The sequence below is a fragment of the Temnothorax americanus genome, unplaced genomic scaffold, assembly GCF_048541705.1.
Source record: "Temnothorax americanus isolate GAGA-0224 unplaced genomic scaffold, ASM4854170v1 Scaffold30, whole genome shotgun sequence".
Taxonomy (NCBI): Eukaryota; Metazoa; Arthropoda; class Insecta; order Hymenoptera; family Formicidae; genus Temnothorax; species Temnothorax americanus.
In genome coordinates this window covers 2,229,359-2,250,000 of record NW_027509443.1, presented here as the reverse complement: position 1 = coordinate 2,250,000, position 20,642 = coordinate 2,229,359, and the positions used below count along the sequence as shown (strand labels likewise).

The 20,642-nt window shown below is 38.4% G+C and overlaps 3 protein-coding genes across 5 annotated transcripts in view; 1 reads left to right on the top strand and 2 right to left on the bottom strand.

Annotated features, from left to right (window-relative positions):
• The window catches only part of Mif2 (mitochondrial translation initiation factor 2), an 8,827-nt gene extending 6,904 nt beyond the window's left edge, over positions 1 to 1,923 (bottom strand). Inside the window, exon 1 of the mRNA XM_077412581.1 lies at positions 1,453 to 1,923. The gene's annotated coding sequence lies outside the window, so the exon portion shown is untranslated. The remainder of the gene's footprint in view (positions 1 to 1,452) is intronic.
• Positions 1,924 to 1,948: 25 nt separating this feature from the next.
• Qtc (GRIP domain-containing protein quick-to-court) lies at positions 1,949 to 16,780 on the top strand. Of its 3 annotated transcripts, XM_077412585.1 has the most exons (10): positions 1,949 to 2,232; positions 6,814 to 7,072; positions 8,213 to 8,499; positions 10,613 to 10,894; positions 11,456 to 12,004; positions 12,105 to 12,341; positions 12,429 to 12,524; positions 13,269 to 13,370; positions 13,899 to 13,957; positions 14,339 to 14,506. In XM_077412585.1, the coding sequence occupies exons 2-10, from the start codon at positions 6,847 to 6,849 to the stop codon at positions 14,358 to 14,360; spliced, it is 1,860 nt and encodes a 619-aa protein (XP_077268711.1). In that variant the 5' UTR covers positions 1,949 to 2,232; positions 6,814 to 6,846; the 3' UTR covers positions 14,361 to 14,506. The 3 variants fall into 3 exon arrangements, with proteins under 3 accessions (XP_077268711.1, XP_077268709.1, XP_077268710.1); XM_077412583.1 differs by lacking the exon at positions 13,899 to 13,957 and having other exon boundaries at positions 1,950 to 2,232; positions 14,339 to 16,780; XM_077412584.1 differs by lacking the exons at positions 13,269 to 13,370; positions 13,899 to 13,957 and having other exon boundaries at positions 1,950 to 2,232; positions 14,339 to 16,780.
• Positions 16,781 to 16,896: 116 nt separating this feature from the next.
• LOC143900837 (large ribosomal subunit protein uL5-like) lies at positions 16,897 to 18,763 on the bottom strand. Its single transcript, XM_077412589.1, has 5 exons — positions 18,701 to 18,763; positions 17,856 to 18,020; positions 17,615 to 17,764; positions 17,389 to 17,536; positions 16,897 to 17,076 (listed from the first exon to the last, which is right to left on the bottom strand). Exons 1-5 carry the CDS (start codon positions 18,719 to 18,721, stop codon positions 16,949 to 16,951), a joined length of 612 nt encoding a protein of 203 aa, XP_077268715.1. The 5' UTR covers positions 18,722 to 18,763; the 3' UTR covers positions 16,897 to 16,948.
• Between the last annotated feature and the right edge of the window lie 1,879 nt (positions 18,764 to 20,642).

Genomic DNA, 20,642 nt, shown 5'->3' with positions numbered 1-20,642 from the left:
ATTGATCAGATCTCGTATTACACACATTTGAAATTTCGAAGAATTCGTACATACATAGAAGCTTTATAAAACTTGATCTGATCAACCAAATTTTAACCAATTATATATGAAATAGGGGTAGAAAAGACTGGAAAATATAATAGAATTAAAAATAAATCGCTATCTCAAATATTTATAATATCGGGCTGATTTTTTTTATCGATAAAGTATTGTTTTAGTTTTTAAGTGGACAAGTATTTTTAGTATTTTTTAGTGAATGTATATAATTATTTACGCAGTCCCCAAAAGAGTTAAGTGTGAAATCAGAACCTTTGCTAACAAAGCTTCCTCTATGAGGAAGCCAAAACAAATAAATACCGATAATTATACCTCAAATAAAATAAAAACTTGCACACTTAGGAACTATGAGGAAGCAATGTGCAAGTTTCTACTTGTTTTATATATATTCTATTTTTATATATATATAATCGGCGAGATTAACTTTCAGATAAGAAATCATTGTCATTATAAGTTTTGTTTTACGTCGGTAATTAACTTATCAAACAATTATTTTAACATAAATATAATTAATTTTTTGTCGTTTAACATATAGAAAAAAATTGGATTAGAAATAACCAATATTGTATAATTAAAATTTTTGCTTTACGCAATTCTGCCGGTTATATAATTGCCGATTTTAAGTGAAGTCGTTCGTATAATAGATCGTCTACGTTTAAAAACATGTTGTGGAGAATGCATCAAATTAGACATGTGTTTTTTTACACTAGAAATATTTTTGCAAGTCGAAAACAACAACATGCACACTATTTTAGATTTATTGGTGGTTAGTCTCTATTTAAATTTATCGTTCTAAAAATCATCACGTAATTGATTCGAAAATTCGTATTATCCACGGCTTGGAGGGACAGAAAATTTAAACATTTAATCTTAACTGTTAGGAAACATACGTATTTATTCATTTATTACTACAAACTTCCATATTTCTCTTAAAAATCAATATTTTTCAAATTTATAAGAATATATGCTATTAGCATCAAAAATTAAATCAATTGTCTATTTAAGTATGTGGATTTATTGTTTCAACCAGTTATATTTTAAAAAGTGACAAAAAATTGGCACATCGTTTACTGACAATAAGTTTGAAAAGCATCAATTAAGCCTGGAAATGACTTAAATAGCATTTCCTCTCTAACTGATTTTGTCTCTATTTTTTCTTCTTTTTCAAATTTAAACGTGGCGATTAGTCTCTCATCGTATTTGCTTTACGCGAAATTGATCGATAAAAGAAACTCGAGGGTGTCCAGTCTCTTATTTGAATCAAATTGAATAGAAATATAGTTCTTTGTAGCAGAACTTTCTGCACTTTCCGTCTCTCTTCTTCCCCTTAATAATCGATATGTCTATCTCATTTCAAGTGTAAAAGTGCAAGGTACGAAAAACAAACTCTACTACCGATCCTCTCCGAATAGTCCCGAGACTGCCCGAGACTCCCGAGCAGCGCAACAACGTTCGCCTCATCGTCGACAGATGCCGCGGGCGGTCAAAATCAGGATTTTAGATTTTAGATTAGTGTCATCGAGACGTCATCCGTCATCGTCGTCGACGCGGTACTTAATACACGGCGTATGCACGACCGATATTATATCGCTAAAAACTCTGTTGTCGCCGACGTCACGTGCCCGCGCGCGCGATCCGTGTCACGGTCTCACAGTGCGACGTTGACTTTCCTCAAGCGGCGCGTACTTCAGCTCGTCGCGTCCGAATTCGCGGCCGAATTGCGGCACTTGCGGCAACGTTCGCGCCGTGCGATAGTGTGCGACCGAGAAGACAATCGAATCTCTCGATTCTCGCCCGGTGGTGGCGGTGGCTCGTGGCTCGACAAAGAGAGAGAGAGAGAGAGAGAGAGAGAGAGCACGTGAGGGGGTGGTGCGGTGGTGGGTGAGGGGCGGGGGAGGGGGAGGGGTTGCCCGATCTCGCACAGTCGCGAATCTCATTCCGACTTCTGCGGCAGGACCACGTGGCCCCCGTCCCGCGTCCGGAGTGACGGTCGGTGTTCGACAGTGAGTGCGTCAAGCCAAGTGTCTTTCCTCGCGGATTTGTTGAATCTCGCGAACGGATTGTGACGCCGCCTGCCGCCTGCCTCCGCTTCGAGGAAATCTGCAGCTTCGGGAAAAACAAACGGCGAATGATCGAACGTGTCTCGCCCACGGTACCGGTGCGCTTTTCACCGAGGTGAGTGCCCGCGCGCGAGCATCTCGCGATTCCCTCCCTCGCTCTCCTCGCTCCTCGGTCGTCGGTCCGTCGCGTCGGATCCACGATCGCTACATCTACATATGTTACGCTGGTTTGCGCTGGTTACGCAGCGTCTCGTCGGCGTGGCGCGAGGGCGGCGGGAAAGAGGTGGGGGAGGAGAAAGACGAAAGCGTGGAGAGTGGAGAGAGCAGTTTTTTGAACGATACGCGCCGACATTAATCGACACTCGCGTTAAATTGACAACGGTCGTTTTTTTTCCCCGGCTTCTTTTCCAGCCGCAGTCGCGTCCGCAGTTCCCGCAGTTCCCTCCAATCTCGTCTCGTTCGTTTTCTTTCCCTTCCAGTTCCAACGTTTGATTTCTGACCGTGTTGCGGAAAGAGCAAGTGATGTTTGAAAAGAATTAATAATCTACGTCATCTACGACGCGACGCGCCTTATCGCGAGATATCACCGATGGATTGACAAAAAAAAATACGCGACCGAAAAATATCGTCGCTGACGGTATATCGATATTTTCTCACGAAAGTGGAAACGTCGTTGAGCGTGAGAAGCACGTTGGCAAGCCGATAGCTATCTTTTTGCGCTCTACGAATAGGAATACACTTCGGATCGCGAGCGTTTTGTTTCTTCCCAGTCCCCACAGTCCGTTAACGCGCCAATTTACTTATAATTATACCAGATTATACTTTACTTGCGTTATATAACGCGCGCGTCGCTGCTATAATAATTTCGCGTCGATCGGTCGCTCGAGTGCGCGAAAAGTATCGACCCGTTCGTTTAAAGAATTTATCACTTTATCGATCTATCGATATATTGCTCGTTCAAAAATATGTCGTGTTATTTGTTGAAATTTTACAATATGCCAGAACGCATTGTATGTTAATTATTTTTATCCTCTCTGCGCCGTTAAGGTTTCTATATCAATCCTATAGAAATATAATTAACAAATAAACAAATTATATTTCCTATAGAAATGTAATTAACAGATTATCTAATCTCAATTAACTGACTGTATTAAAATGGATAAGTTGTAATATTTGTTGTATAATAAATATAAATGAAATTTTATTACTGCAAGCGCATTAATTCTGCGCGCGTATTGATTCCGGCGAAAAGCGAGCGAGGAGCAACGGATCGCGGAAGTAGACAAACTAATTATCTTCAGCCAATGCAGAAATAACAAATTGCATTATTGAATGAACGAATCAATATGTTCCCTGCCCTGTCCAATAGAGAGCGAGACGTTCCTATGCAGACGCATTAATTCTGATATATCGATTCTGGCAAAAGCGAGTAAAGCCCGCGTATCAGACCAGACCGCGGATTAGGATTGAGATTGGATTGAAATTTAATCAATTAGAATAGTGATAACTAATCTCAAGTTTACTAGTAAACTTTGCTTTAATACTCTAATTGATGGTTGAATTCCAACCCAATTTCAATCTCAATCTGTGGTCTGGTATTACAGGCTTAACTTCTGGTCTACGACCTTGCTTTAAAGGGTATTTAAGCTCTAAGCCGTAAGAAATTGACCACGCACAATCGAGTATTTTCCTCACATTTCATTGTGCGTGGTCAATTTCTTAAGGCTATTCTACAATTGCGTAAGCGTGGTCGTAAGTGGTTGTAAGAGTGTTGTACGGCGTGGTTGTAGAGCGGTACTGCGGTTGTAAAGCGTGTTGTGGAAGATGGTTGAACTTCATCTTTCACGACTACGCCAGATGTGAACGTAAGAGCCAACCAATCAGAGTGCTGTTACGCGTCATCACGCCGCGCGCTGCCCCATAATTGTTTTTGTCGAAACAGTAAATACACGTGATCCCGAACCGAAGACCGCTATAAAGATCTCAAGAGTCAAGTTATAACATTCTTTCTCGGCATCCGAAAGTATTCTTTTTTTCTATTGTAATGTTTTTGGTACGTGTTCATCATGGAATACGAGGAAAGTGCTCAGTACGAGGAAGATGAAACTTTTTTAAACTTATTATCGTGTAGAGAATTGATTGGGCTGGTGAGAAGCAACGAATTATTATGGAAAAAACGATGCATTTCACACAAAGATCAACAAATGAAAAGTTTGTGCTGGACGAGTATCGGAAGTGCCTTGACCTCTGTACTTTCCGCTGCACTCTGATTGGTTGCTGTAATCAAGTTTACAACGTATCGTTACTTTATTGTAGACTGAACCGTTGTACAACATTCACGACTACTACTACTCCTACTCCTACAACCTTACGCTTACGCAATTGTAGAATAGCCTTTACGGGGGGCTTAGAGCTTAAATATTCTTTAAAGCAAGGTTGTAGACCAGCACTAAGGAGGAACGGGATTTGCGGGGGTTGCGGAAGTACGTGACTTGCGTGGCGCGTATTTGTAAACAAATAAATGTTTTTACGCGAAATCATTTACTTACGGCCGCCGTATGGTATCGGGATGATACCCTCCCCGTTTGGCGTAAAATCCGTCGCTGCGCGGCCGTGTCGGCGAAGCAAACGCTGGCATAATGTCGCAGAATATCCTTGAAATAGAATGTGGCCCCCGATCGATTATTTTATTTCGAACAAAGGTCGCGGTTCTCCCTCATTTCGCGTGCCTTTCACTTCATTTCGACTGTCCTTTCGACACCCGAAGTCGGGCGGAGATTATTCCGCGTTCTCGGCTTTAATTTACCTATCTTTCGATTCTTTCGTAAACTCGGCGATGTCGAAACCGTCGAGCGCGTTACGATCGATCTACGTAATGAGGCTCCCAAACTGAAATATTCTGTGTTTGCATTACGAAACTTGGAAAAGTTCTACGTCACGAGAAGGAGATCGCGAGTCTGGATTTTCTTTTGTGAAATAGGAACGAAATAAGGAACGTCCAGAATAAGTCAAATTAGAGACCTTCAAACTAAACACAAGTCAAACGAATGCAAACGAATTCGACCGGATCGATGTTTGTTTGTAAAGTAACTTCGCTTCTATGCTAGTTAGCTAAAAGTTTTTATTTTAAAAAATCACGGATTATTTTGTGCGAAATTATTTGAATCTCTTATTACAATAGATTCGTTGCGTTTCGTGATTGCTTACATGATTTTTTAATTTACCATATTTAGGAACTTTAACTAAATATTATTTCACAATTTTATGCAGTTTTTTTTTTTTTTTTTTATTTATTAAGTTCTAAGAATGCGTCAAAACAGACAATTTTTTATCTAATTCTCTACTGTTTTTGTCCTATAAAATGATAATTTACGATCACCGTTATTTCAACTTGCGATTTCTTATTTATGCATTCGGGAAAAATTGGGTAATTATGTAATATACGTATACGCTTTTTTATACGTCCGTTTATATTTGTATACGTCTGTTGGATTTTTTTGTACATCTCGAGAGAGCAAATTCGAGATTTACGTTCGGAATTCACACGCACAATCCCTTTAAAATCTTTTTACGTAATTCTGCTAATCGTTCTAAAGTACGCCGCGAAATTACGGTCCCGTATCCGGCTTCAGCGGTTACCGCAAGGACGAAGTATTTACACGCGGAGTTAACAACTGTATACGGCACGCTTAATGCACCCGACAATTGTGCGAATGACTTCGAGCACTTGCGTGTTCGAGCTCCTTGCTGTTGTGACTATATTCGCGAAATTCTTTATCTTAGTTTATTGTATTTATTTATTTATTATATAGATTTATTATTTCCCCAATGCTGATTATTTACTATTTGTAATTTATTAAAATTTTTTTTGCTTTTTATGTATAGAAAATTCAATTAATTTAATTTAATTTAATTATAATAATTTAATTTTTTATCGGAGAACTCTTTACGCCCACTTGCGCATTTTTCTAAATCTTGTAATTTTTGAAAAAGTTCTTTATTTAGATAAATTTAGATGAAGTAAAATTTCACGGGCGAGAATGAATTTGAGATTCGTCCGGAATTCGCAGACAATATTGCGCTCTCTAAAAATCTTTACCAGGAACTGGTTCAGATAGACAACTGACCTAGGTTCAGCGCACGGTAGCGCCTCCGTTCAATCGATATGTCCTCGACCTCGGTCAACACCACCGTTTCCTGTTTGCCGAAGGATCATTTATATTACTACGACGGGCGTCTGGAAGAATTTGCTTGCTGAGATAAGCACGCCGATGCATCATTGACTCTGACACTGTTTTCTTACGAGCTAGATAAGACCTTAGGAAAGATTAGGCAAAACTTTGAGAGATAACAACGTCGTGTTCCACAAATTCCGACTGAAAGAAAGAACCGAAGATTGCTTGTTAGATTATTTCAATCTATATTCGCACATGTGCGTATACAGAATACAGAATGTACAGATTAAACAGGGTCCATCTCTGAAGAGATAATGTTCATATTTCGAAAATAGTGTAATAAAGTAAAATATTAATTATATATCTCGCGTTAATCCCGAACGAATCATTTCACGTGCATTTTACCATTGCGATCTTTCGTTTCAAGATTTCGTTTTACGTATTTTTTCTCAAGATTTTAGTTGTTCAAATTCTGAATTCCTCGGGCAATAAACAGCTATGTATTCTCCTCGCATCATCAGGTGATAGTCGTCACGGCGCCGAGATAAGCCGGGATGGACGGAATGGCTCGTTACGACAACGAAGAATCTTCTCCGCAGTCCTTGCAGCTGGCGCAATCAATTCGCCCGGGTCAATCAACTCACGCCACCGCGACCATCATCCCGACGTCCCCCGTGACGCCGATCCTGGCAACGTGTGCCGTCACCGCGACCGACAAGGTCACTGCCACAACCACCAATTCTACCCACGTGTCAGATGCCGGATCAGCTGGTAGCCCTAGTAAGTAGGATGGAAAATCCTCCGCGCGGAGATTACGTCTGCATTAATTGGCGACCGACGCTATTATTAGACTATCTTGCTCCAAATAACTGGCAGATTATAATAGATTTGAGACAGAGCTCTGAATATTTCGTTTGTTTCACGTAATCTGCATTGACAAATGCATCATATAACTTCAATATTTTTGCTTTACCGTGCGGCGTTTTATTCGGTTTGCGGAATCGTCCGAAAAAGTATTAATTGTTTCGAGTATCACTCTCTACTGTCCAATGTCACTTTCAATCAATTCAATTTCAAAGTTTTATTTTTGTTTTTCCTAAATGTCACACTTTTGTAAACTGATTTTATCGTTGTTTTGTCTTTCCTTGATGTTCCTCTTCGTTTGTCAACCGTCGTAACTCGCGTTATGAAAATCTGTTTTTAGATTTTGTTAGATTTACTTAGAAATTGTCATTCGTCATTTATTTTCTATAACTTTAAAATTCTAACGAATTTAGGCAATCGAGGCTCACACATAATCTATCCCGAAAAAAATTTATATTTCCACGTGCTCGAACGAATTGCGATTAAGAATTTACCATCAAGAGAAAATACGATCAAGGCATATAAATATAAAATCTTTTTCTAAAATTTAAAAACTTTAGAACTTAAGATTTCACAATATTGGTTAAAGGGAGCTTTCCAGCAAGCGACACAAGTCGATACAAACATCGTTCTATCTTTCTTTTTTGGCAATGAGTATACTAACAAAGATAAAACGATACTTGTGTCGATTTGTGTCGTTTGCTGGAAAGCTCCCAAAATCGGCGATATCAAAACTTATTAAACGTTGCTGAAACCTCAATCGCGAATATCGCAAAGTTTGGAAGGCGAAATCAATGCGTATAATTTCCATTTCATTGCTGGAAGTGGTTTAATCGACATTCGTTAAAAGAAGATTCCTAATTATGAAAGAAGATTGACTTCGAAAGATTATATCGATTTTTTCAAGAAGCTTTTAAAAAAGTAAGTACTAGATTACCCTCGATCTGATCTTTAAAAGCGAATACACGATGCACAGAGCCTTCTCTATAGCCCGCTCTCGATCATGATTCCATCTCCCGCTACTCAATTATTAACCGGAATGTACTATATGAGCAGCTACTACCTCGCCGCCGTCTTCGTTGGACTCCCGTATACCGAGGCCGTCGCCGTCGGCTCTGCGTCGCGCCGCGAGCTTGCGCTTGCGCGGCGAACGACTACTACCACATCATCCGCGACCCACCACCGCCGCCGTCGCAGCTAGCACGGCCCTGGTCGGCCACCAACACCATCCCCGTCGTCACAACCATCTCCTGCAGTCGCCGCAGCAGCATCAACATCCGGATCATCGTATCTTCCCGGTCATCACGGAGAATGGAACCGAGTCGCCGCGACAACGATCCTTCGTGAGTAACTCGCTGACACGTCTAGCTCCTAGCTCCTACTCAGAAGGAATTGTCTCTCAAGTCCGGAGGGAATTGCCAACGTCGCTACGCACTACGTAGACGAGTTTGCTCCGAATTAAGTTTCAAGTATCGACTGTCGCACGGCTGCTCGACGAGGAGCTTCTTCGGCGGCGATTACGATCTCTTATCGTATTGCGCGAGAAAGCGAAAACTAAAGAGACACGCAAACGGTAACTCCGCAATCCCGGGATTGCATTAAAGATTGAACGGTTTCAAACTGAAGAGCACTACCGGGATTGCTCCGCGCGCTTTGCTCGTTACACCGGTGTTAGCATAGAATATTCTGTACGAATGCTCGATATATTCGTTCTTTTATATTTCCTTTATATTCTTTCACGCAACGACAAGCGTATTAAGATCATTAAAGTGCGATTTGTTACCGCTCATGTTCTAAGATCCACTAAAGTCCTCGGCAAGAACTATAGAAGAAATTGATCTCTGGCTTTTACGTGTGGCGTGTGTCAGAATTTTGATATGGAGACCTTTACCTTTATTTTGTGCTAACCGTAACTTCGGGGCGGCGCTCGAAGTTCCGTTGATTAACGGGCGATTCGCACGTTGAGCCTGTAGTCGGCCTGTCCGCCTTTGCGTGACCGGGTAGATATACCCTAGATGAGTGTCATTATTCCAAGTAAATATAAGAAATCGTCCAACAGGTAGGCAACTCGTTATAAATCCACCCACGTATCGATTTCCACGAGCCATTGTACATAAGCCGTGCCTTTAGCTTTTTTTTTCTAATCCTTAGAACTTGGAAATTTTGAAGATAATTGAAAAACGAAATAGTTAACGTTAACGAAATAGTTATTTTTGTCTAATATTCTTTTAAATACTTGAGAATTTTAGAGATAATCGAGAAACGTTAACAAGATATTTAGTTATTATTCTTTCTAATCCGCTTAAGGACTTAGGAATTTTGGAGATAGTTGAGAAGCGTTAACGAAAGAGTTAGCTGTTCTTTTTTTATTTCTAATCCGCTTAAGAACCTAGGAAAAACGTTAACAAAACAATAACGTTAATAATAATAAGTAAAACAGAACCGTTATATAACCAATTAGAATTAGAGAATATGCCATTTACGGTCCAGGCTGGATCTTTTTGGTAGCCTATATAATAATAATGTTGTGTGAATTTTGTATTATACTTCTTCCAAACTCAGTAACCTACGCGCCGATCTTTTATTAGTCTTAAAACATAGCTCTTTGTTAGAACAGTAAATCCACATACTTAAATCGATAATCGATTTAACTTTTGATGCTAATAAGCATCCTTATTAAATCACTGTAAAGAATGTATTGCGAAAAATCGGCGCGCAGAAAAAGTATAAATTTGTACGATATTATTATTAGACTACCAAGCCTGGACCGTAAATGGCCTTTTCTCTAATTTATTGTTAACAAATAGCTATTTTTTTAAGTCAGCTAAGGACTTAGAAATTTTGAAAGTAATCGAGAAAAGTTAACGAAATAATTAGTTGCGTTTTTCTACTCCACTTAAGCAATTTTGGAGGTAATCGAAAAATGTTAACGAAACATTAGTTATAACGAATTAAATTAAAGCCCGCACGAGGCAACGAGCACAGACTCATGCAATGCAAAATTATATTTCTTACATATTTCTAATATCTTCTAATTGAACTTAATTTAAACTGGTACTACATAGTTTTGGAAATAGCATTTATATGCTTTTAAGAAGCTTTCTTTACTTGTTTAGTAACTATCGTAAAATTCGAATTACATTCGATTTAATGTAAACTTATATTAAGTTGCATATTTTAGGTCTTTAAAAACGCTACTTGAAAAAAATTCTATTTCCATACTTCAAGCAATTACTGATTTAGCTGCACGATTATATTTCTATCAACGCGGTATCTTTAAATCTCCTGAAAGTTTCGAAGCTATTCCCATACTTCAAACAATCATTAATTTAACGCTGTGTGATTGTATCTATAAAATTAACATCACCATATACGCATTGTATATTGTCTATTCTATTCGTATCTGTTTTAATGAGTCGCGCTAACGGATGTTGCTTATGGAATAATGTACCGTAGAGTCTCTCACTGACACCGGTGAGGCCGCGGCCAGGTCACGCGGCCTCTGGGGGATCGACGACAGCGGGAGTCAACGATGACAGCGATGTCGAGAGCGTCAAGAGTTATAGCAGCGCTTGCAGCACAGCGAGCGCCTGCGAGCATGCCTCCTTCGCGTTGAACGGCACCACCTGGTCCGGTCGGTCGCGAAAATATGTCGTGCACTGCTCGAATTATGTCGGCGACAACGAACAATACCTTACGCCTACTCAGAGAGCGGCTAAACAAGTCCGAAAATTTCAGGTAATTAATTCCTATTACCCTCGTGAAAAAATGTCTCAAAGTTTTTTTTATTATTAATTAGAATTTCTATAAAAATTTCAAGGCTTTCTTAGAATTTTAAGATTTTTTTATATGAATTGGAACATTTTTCAGAAAAATTCAATATAATATTGAAATATTTTTCCCGCTAATACATTTCTTTGTAGAAATCTAAATATATTGTAAACTATATAAGAAATTCTCTTAAGAAATTTTTGAGAAAATATGAGAAATTTTCTCACCAGGGTGTGTAAGAACTGTAGATCTTATTCGTTACTCATTCCGCTCTTAAATTTTTCTTTATTAACCTTGTAAATTAAGCGCAATATACAAAATATACTCTATCTCTTGAATTGAAAATATCATTCGTGACTCAGTCTCTTGAGAAGTCTAAATTTCATAATTGATTAACAATCATTTAATCTGGAATTGGTGATGATATAACGAGACTCAAATGGTTTACCCGTATACTTAACTATTATAATTTTATTTTTTCTTTGTCAAAATTACGTGGCTGTTAATATCTCTCTCGGTTATGTCTAGGCTCTGTTGAAGGAGGCGCGCAAGGAGATCGATGAGAAGGACCGGGAGATCTTGCGTTTGACGAAAGAGGTCGTAGAGTTGAGGTTGTACAAGGCTTCTCTGAACAGTCCAGATGAGCGAACGGATAGCAGCGACGCTCTCACCGTGCGCGAGAACAATCCCTTTTCGCCGGAATCGCCAAGCAAGGATCTTCCTGATGAAGTCGCCGCGGAGAAACCCGTCACCAGTCCGGAAACGCCGGAAAAGCGCGTGCACACGGATCTCCCCTCGTCATTAGCTGATTCCGGACACTTCGAAGACGGTTCCGTCCATTCGAAAGACTCCGTGTGCCTTCCTGAGTCACAGCCGGAGATTACTGTCAGCACGACAACGTGTGCTAATACGGTATCCGACGATATTGTTCCTGATACGAATCCTGTGACGCCAACGAGCGAAGAACGAGATGAAGAGAGACGTCGATTAGTTAGTCATTACGAAGGTAGAATCGAGGATATGCATAGGCGGCATGTTGATGAGTTGCAGGAGCTTAAACAGAAGCACAATGACAAGGTCAGTAAAGTCTTTCGTTCGACTGATTATAACTTTTTTCTTTTTCATTTTTTTAAAAAATAAGAAACTATGATTTTTTTCATTGGTAATATATTTGTAGGTGGAAAGCTTGTTGAATCAATTATCTGAGGTTAATACTCGTTACTGCGAAATGCGCCCGGCTATGGACATTGCCGAAGCTCGCGCACGTGAATTAGAATTGGAATTAGAGGCTGTGAAGACTGAGCTTAATGACCAGAAGACGCTTTTGAGTGAGCAGGAAGAAAGAAATAAGCAAATGTACCTGAAAATGTATGCCAAAGGTCAAGAAGCGGCGCGCATCGAACAAGCCGATCAGGTATGATAGATATATCGAAGATAAACGTAAGGATGGAAAACGTAAGCAAGATCGACAATGGTAAGAGTACTTTTCATAAAATTACAGATATTCGTGCAGGCGCATCAATCACCGCCTAAAGTCACCGTTGCAGAGTTGCTTCAACAGCTAACTGTCACGCAAGCTGAGTTAGAGAATATTAAGGTGAGATGTGATTTATTTATATAATTTACGATTCTATAAGTCCTACGTTGACAAATATGGCAATACAGCGACGTAGCAGATTGACTGAAAATTTTATTCGTCTTTTGCAAGATGAGAGGAATTTTCAATTGCTTTAATATATCTCAAATATAATTTTTGTTATGATTTTTAAGCGTTTCAAACACTAGTTATTATATGCCACAGTCTTTTTCAGCGAATTCATCATTTTTGTTGTCATCAACGAGCTTTTATAATATTAGATTGCATTGCGATATTTGCACAAATGAGTCTCTTATTAGTTCGACATTTGCATTCTTATTTTCCTTGCTTAATCATTAGTATGTCTTATTCTTTTTAGATGCATTCTACCTAAAATATAGGTATACCAAAATTTGTAAAATAACTGATTTTCTCACGATTGAGAGAGAGGGAGAGAGAGAGAGAGGGAGAGGGAGAGAGCAAGATTTGTGCTAGCGATTAATTATGCTAACACAATAACACATCTAATAAAGTGAATCTCACGCGTTTTTTTTTTTTTTTTTTTTTTTTTTTTTTTTTTTTTTTTTACGTAATCCAATTAGCTTTTTTATTTGTTTTGCAGACATTGTTTATTCATTTTTCACATTTCTCATATTATTTATTACACTTGTTAGGCGTGTACATCACATTTCGAGCATCTTCGTAGTTCACAATACTCTTGTACTAACGATGTGCCACTTTTTTTGGTCGCCGCTCACACTCCAGGACACAAGCTACTCGCCTGAACCTCACATTTCAGCCGAACGTAGCCAAAGTTTATTAAGCGCTCAGGAGGCTGTTTCTCTCTGGGTCCTTGGCACACGTAAGGTCTGTATCTTAACTCGGCTGCGACGTGATGACGCAATTCTCATCCACTTTTTATCGCCCTTAAAGTAGCAGTTGTTCGCATATTCGATGCACCGGTATTCTATCAATGTTTTACTGCATCAAGAGCTGATATTCTGACATAAATGTAATGTTTGCTGTGGTTTCCTCTTATAAATTCCGAAATTAGATGAATGTATTTAATTGGAGATCTTTTTTGTGACTTATCTGAATAACTTGTTATTTTGTAACTTAGTAATTCCGTGTTATCTCAGAGTAATCGTCACTCATCCGTAAGTGAAAGGAGTGACGGTAACTTTGGGGAGAACTTTTGTTGAGAACTTGCCGACATAAGTTGTCGACAAGGCGATCAGTTCTTGAATAGATAAGGGCGTGTGGAAAAGAACACGATTGCGCTCCTCGTATCTTTCTTTCCTTTACATTCGCGTTAGTGAATGCTTGCTGCAACAATTGCATGCGGACTATGAAGCACAAACGTAGATGGTTTATACTTCTATACGTTGCTCTTAGATCGGGCGATGTTATCCAGTGCACTTGGAAGAAACAGCCTCTTATTATCTTCGGGCAATGTAAGTTTTGCACGTGCTTACAGGCAATGCACGCTTTCACCATATTTTCACCATATTGCATACAAAACGTGTATACTATATTTTTGAATTCAGATAGATCGATTTAATTCTACTTGATATTAATGCGTAAAAATGTAATATTGTGTTATGTCTTGATACGAAATTGGAATATACAAATAATTTTCAATCATACATGTATGCTGTTAATCGTTAAAAACTTATATCTATATTATTATGTTGAATCTTATACATTATATGTCTGAATTCAAATCTGATGAAACATTATATGTACAAACAATTATACAATACTTTCCAGTTGTACACTTTCTTAATGTCACAGAACTTTATTCTTTAACAAGTGTGTCATTCTGTTTTGATCAGGCAATGTATAGGCGTATTGTAGAGGCGAGAAGCAGCCAGGGTACTCTCGACCCAGAAATTACCCTGCAGTTCCTAAAGTCGGCGATCTACTATTTCTTAACTGATAAGGAGAATCATCACGGTCACTTAAATGCTATTGAAAGTATTTTAGGTTTCACGGATGCGGAAAGGCACAATATCGATAGATACTATCGATCAGCGAGAAAATAATATTTTCTAAAAATTTTCAATATAAAAAAGTTATATCATTATTGACGGCTGGTGTTACATTATGCGATTTAATACCGGAATTTTTAAATGCGTTTAGGTCTTTGGTATCTTTTAAAAATCAACATTTTTATGTGTGTTCAAAAAATTTGTTTTAAAAACTTGATAGATATATCGAAAATATATATATTGTAAAAGCAACATGCTTCTCTCGCAAAAATTGCTAGCTAATCCATAAAATATATATGGCGTATAGTTTGTAAACAGCTAGCAATTTTAGGAGATTGCTTTTACTTGTATATTTAAAGTTCTGGGATTTAACAGCATAAATTATATACAGCTTAGACTGAATTTGTTTATGACTGTATATGTCATCAATGCTCTGCGATGGCCATGTATTACAAATTAATATCACGCGTATCGCATGACTTGTATGCTCTAAATTAGTAGATATATAAATATCCTAGTTATATTTGAAAAAAAAGATATATTGTCTAGTTATTGCAAATCATATTTCACTTCTTCAATGATTATTATGCATGCGTTGCATCATAATAAAATATTCTAAAATTGAGCAAGAAATATATGATATATATAACAAATTGCTAAGGAAAATTCTAAGTCGAGAATTTATCTATTATCTTTACGTAATTATATTTGAAATGCATGCCCATCTTTATACGAGTAAAACTTGAATATATATCTTTCTCGTTATCACGTGGGGATTCCCACAGACATAGATAAATAAATTTATTTATATATTTGTTATAAATATGAAATATATATCTATATACACATACATATAATATATGTATGTATGTATGTATATACAATATTCAGGATAAAAAGATCAGAGTTTTTGTCCGTCTTTCAAACTTTTAAATATGTACAAGAAAATGATTTTGAGGTAAATGGTCACAATGGAAAAGAAATCATTTAATTGTATATATGTATAGTAACTCTGAGAGAGAGAATCATCCTGTATATATTATCTATATCAAAGTCTGCTGACATGGCGTCCAGATAAGGTAATAATATGGAGACTGAAGGATATATCTTACCTTTTTATCTGCTCGTAGCTTCAAGTTAATACAAGTGCAACTATTAGTGGATATTAATGAGCACACTTCCTATGTCTTATAATTATAATTATTCATTTTTTTACGGGATATTTTCATGTATTTAAGTTAGAACCAAAGAGTTAGTGGGACAGTTAATTATTGTGAATGAATATTTGATTATAATCAAGTTTAATGCTTGGCACCAACCAGCACCAACTATTGGATTAAAGTTACCTTTTGTTATCAAAGCTCTGAACTCTTGTTCAGCAATAAGAATATCATAAAATTAGATGTGTGTGTAAGTAATTAGTAATTTTTTTTGCCTTTTATTTTTTTAAATCTTAATGTTATGATCTGAAAGTTTATGTTAATAGTGTTATATTATGGTTGCGTTCGGGGAGCGCGCTATCAGCGCTATTTGCTTATTCTATCCTTGTTTTACACCTGATGAGCGATAAAGATAGAACGATGCAATAGCGTTACCGCTAATAGCGCGCTCCCCGAACGCAGCCTATATGATTTAAAATCGCAATATGAATGAAAACGATAATTTCTTTAGCACTAAGATTTTTGTAATTTCGAATGAAATTAGTCTGAAAAGTGTACGTCTAAGGTGCCAATAAGTACGAACGTTCATAGCACATACAGATCGTTTCTTGAAGTCTTGAAGCAACATTCTTCTAATAAATGTTTTATAAATCAAGAAACAGAAATATATATTGACAGTAATACTGTATCAAAACGTCCAATGTCCAAGGAAAGAATATAGTTTCATATAATATGTAAGTGCGATCACACATTTCTCTAACTCCGAAGTGGTAAATAATGTTTATTTTATAATGAAGTTTCTTTTATGTGGGCGTTATAATGCTAGGCCTAAGTAAGATCGATTATAGCTAATAAAATGTCATTCCATCGAAAATAATGGCAAAAAATGCTAAAGATATATATAAGCATTTGACACTTTTTAAATAGAATATTGTCCAATTTTGTCTCTGATACAGTGTTTTCCGCGAATTTAATAATTACGTACAATAACAAATTCGCGTTTTACTTGATCCTTATTTTTATATGGTGAAGAACATTCTGTCTCATTAATTTATCCACATACTCGTCAGTGTTTTGATTGTATTATGCAATAGAAAAAAATTTTAATAAAAATTCCAAAGCTTTATATTAAGTCTTTTTCTTATTCCAAAGCTTCGCGGAGTGTCATAAATATATCTGCAGATTCGGCAGCATGAAGGTGATACGGATACAAGGTTTAGATATATTACTAAAGAATATAGATAATTTTTGTTAAAATTATTTACTAAATTGTACAATATAAAATACATGTGAATCACTTCCTTCCTGTTATGATAATACCATCATACTTTTGTTGGAACCATTTTATAGCATCTTCTTTGGTAAGCCGGTGTTGAAAACCGACCTTGCCAGTTTTTCTTCTTCTGTGAGCTACGTTAAATCCTACAAATTAAACACATTTCATAATTTACATTTGGATTTATCCATACATAAGGTATCAAACACTTTCATCCTTTTATTTTACATTTATATAATATTATATAAATATTTTTTAATATTTAATTAAAGTGTAGTCTCAATCAAGTAACACACCCAGTAAAATGAAGTGGGCATGAGTTGCAAATATGAAACATTTTCTCTAGCACATTTTAATGTATAGATAACACCATAAAACAAGGATATCTATGATGCAGAATGTGCAATATTACTTTAGGCATTCAGTATGCAATTGAAATCAAGGTAGTTACTACTAACCTGGGCGTCCAAGTACAACGTAGAAGTCTAAACCGTAGATACCGATACTGGGATCGTATTTAATTCCCAAGTCAATGTGCTCTTGAATACCAAAGCCAAAATTGCCGGTGCAAGAAAAGTTTTCTTTTCTCAATTCATATTCGCGTACCTGTAACCCAAATAATACATTAGAATTATAACGTAAGCGTAAATCATACGTATAGACTTTTTTTTTTTTTTCATTCACCTTCAAGCCACGTTCCAGAATCTCCTCAGCTTTCGCGCCACGTACAGTACAATGCACAGCTATTTTTTCATTACGGCGGATACCGAATGAACGTACCGTATATCGAGCTTTAGAAAACACTGGTTGCTGGCCAGTCAGTTGTTCCAAGACCTATGTAAAAAATTATTTTAACTCTAAAGGTTGGACCGTTGAAGACAATTTTATTAAAACAAAAATAATATGTTCAGAATGTTAAATCTACCTTGGCAGCACGCGTCAGTCGATCACCTGATTCGCCCACGCAAATATTTAAGCACAACTTTCGGATTTTGACTTCACGCATTATATTTTTGGATGCATCCTTCGGTTCCTTAGTCTTCTTGTCGGTTTTCTTCCTGATTTTCTTCTCGGACGCTTTCTTTAGCTCCTGCGATTAAAATGGTTAAAATTAAGACCTTTAATCCAATGTTCCTCATGTAGGGTGTAAAATGTACCCCAGTTGAAGGAATCTACTAAATTTACAGAGTGAACCTTTACCGATTTTATGGATAAATTGTTTCACAATTAGACGTAACTTTTGCGTTTATCTTTATATGGAGGATATATAGAATATTATCAATTTCTATTTAATTGAAAATCATTAAAGATAACAATGAAAATTGAGATATAATGCAAATTACATTCCATGTAATGTAAAAAAAAAAAAAAAAAAAACGCGAGTAAGGATTAACATAACTCAATATTAACCTATAATTCGGTACTTCTAGTCTGTTCAGCATAGATCAAATATATTTTTAATAAGTCATCTATGTATTAATTAAACGTAAAATTTTTTTTAGAACAAATGAACTAAGAAACTTTATTATAAACATAACAATAAGATATATATGTACTAATGCCGATTAAAAAGAAGCGTGCGCTCTCATCCGCCTATCGCAGCAATAATTTTAAAGATCGCTTTAATTAAAAAAAAAAAAATAATTGTCATCAATAATTTATGATAGTATCAGTTATTTCTGTGTCATAATGATTTTTGCTAGAGCTTAGTGATGTAAAAGATATATGAAGATTAAAAGAAGTTTTTTCGAGCAAGGAACGTAAACTCACCGCCATATTGAAGACAAACATCAACAAACATCAAGAACTGCGCCGGCTCGGCCGGCTGCGTTCCAAAATTCAGGGTGCCATTACATGGAGCGCGGAAACGCGGAAACGCGGAAGCGCGGAACAGAATAGTAACTAGATTCCGCGTTTCCGCGAGTTGAGTCCCGCACGTTTGAACGGAAAAGCGGAATTCGCTATTATCGTGTATTATGTATGGCTGCGTTTCGATATTCACTGCCAGTACTTAACGCAGCCTATATGTATGTACCCTGGCTTGCATATAAGATATATACTTCATAATAACCATCAACATGATGTTTGGATCTATAATATTATACTGCCACTTTTATTAAATAATAAAATAATCGAAGAGTATGTGTAAAAGCTTTTTTTTTCAATGTGATTAAACAGCTCCGAAATTTGATGGAGTATACTGTATCCGCGTTGACAACGGATTTTGACGCGTTCGTTCCGCGAGTTTGTTTCTCCTTATATTACATGGAGCACAATTTGCGCGGAAAAGCGGAACAGTATAGTGACAAATAGACATTTGTATTCATTTCTTAAAATTGTGTTCACTTAATTCATTGCAATTTTTATTAATATGCTTATCTTTTCAGCTTATCTATTGAATACAAGTATCTTAATCAATAAATACCGTTAAAAATTAATATATTGTAACGGCCTGCCTTTTGGCTGTTTTTATCGAACGCGGACTAGCTCGCCGGACCAGGAGTTCGATGGTAGGCCCAGAGACAGAAGGCAGTTTTGATACGAAACGTGGTTTATTACAGTGGTTCAATTACAGAGTACGGAAACGCATTCGGTTTATGCGGCGGACGCGGGCGGATTATATTCTATAAGACGGTCGCGATAATTACAAATGTCGGGAGCGCATTCGGTTTATGCGGCGGACGCGAATCAGGTGGTCCGCACCGGCGCGATGCGGTACGCGTGCGAACGGGCCTTGAGGCCGGCCAATGGCTGGTCGGCCCGCGGCGCGAGAATCGCGGCGCGGGCGCGTGTGTGTTATCCGGCGCGGTTTCTTTTCTCGCGATATGATCCGGTGTTAATTATGCGGCGCGGAGGTAAGGGAAACGAACGGCCAGGGGCTAGGCTGGTCGATCGGTTGACGAGGAGGTCCGGCTGTTCCGGCGGCAAGAACTCTTGTCGAGAGGCCGAGCACGCTCGACCCCTGGTTACCGTGGCAGACGGGGTGTCCCGGGTAGGAAGGCGGTCAGCGCTCGAGAACTCTCGAGCGAGGCACAGAACGCTGTACCCCGTTTCGTGAGCTGGCCTAGGAAGCGGAAAGGTACTCGTCTCCGAGGGTAGCGGAGCACAGGTAGCTAAGCTCGGATTGCGAGTGTCGATCTGTCGCGGCGCCGGTATTTTATACTCGCCCGGGTGGTACGCTAGGGAGGGGAGGCCGATTCCCGCGTGAGCCGCGCCGCCGGCGGAGCGGAGCGGGATCGGCGTGGCGGTAAGCGTGCTCGCGCTCGGCGGCGTTCGGCTCCCCTCGGTGTCTTTCGGAGACCCGGGAAGATGTCGGTGCGGCGGAGTGCCGCGCACACGATCACAGTTCCTTCGTTTAAAAAATAAGGTGGGCGCACCGCGCCCTTTCCTCGCCTGACGGAGATCGTCGGGCGGCATCCGGCAGTTCTTCGCCGGGAATGATGCATGTGTGGGGGTGCATCGTTACAATTTTATAATTCTCCGTTCCGCTTTTCCGCTCAAAATATGCTCCATGTAATATAAGGCATTCAAAACAGACGGAACGGATCGTCGGAAATCTAGTAAATTTTGTCTTCCGCGCTTCCGCGTTTCCACGTTTCCGCACTCCATCTAATGGCACCCTCACTCTGGTGCCGGTATGACAGGTTAGGGATTTTTTAATGAGGGGATGGGACAAAGCCGCCATTAATGGGAGCGGAAGTGATGGCAGGCA

Excerpts from the sequence above, each read along its gene's own strand:
- Qtc (XM_077412583.1), top strand. The coding sequence starts at position 6,847 with ATGGACGGAATGGCTCGTTACGACAACGAAGAATCTTCTCCGCAGTCC. Across the intron at positions 8,500-10,612 it reads CGCCGCGACAACGATCCTTC|AGTCTCTCACTGACACCGGT; the intron begins GTGAGTAACTCG and ends AATGTACCGTAG. Across the intron at positions 12,342-12,428 it reads GCATCGAACAAGCCGATCAG|ATATTCGTGCAGGCGCATCA; the intron begins GTATGATAGATA and ends ATAAAATTACAG.
- LOC143900837 (XM_077412589.1), bottom strand. The coding sequence starts at position 18,721 with ATGTTTGTCTTCAATATGGCG. Across the intron at positions 18,021-18,700 it reads TGTTTGTCTTCAATATGGCG|GAGCTAAAGAAAGCGTCCGA; the intron begins GTGAGTTTACGT and ends TTTTAATCGCAG. Across the intron at positions 17,765-17,855 it reads GACTGACGCGTGCTGCCAAG|GTCTTGGAACAACTGACTGG; the intron begins GTAGATTTAACA and ends TTTTTTACATAG.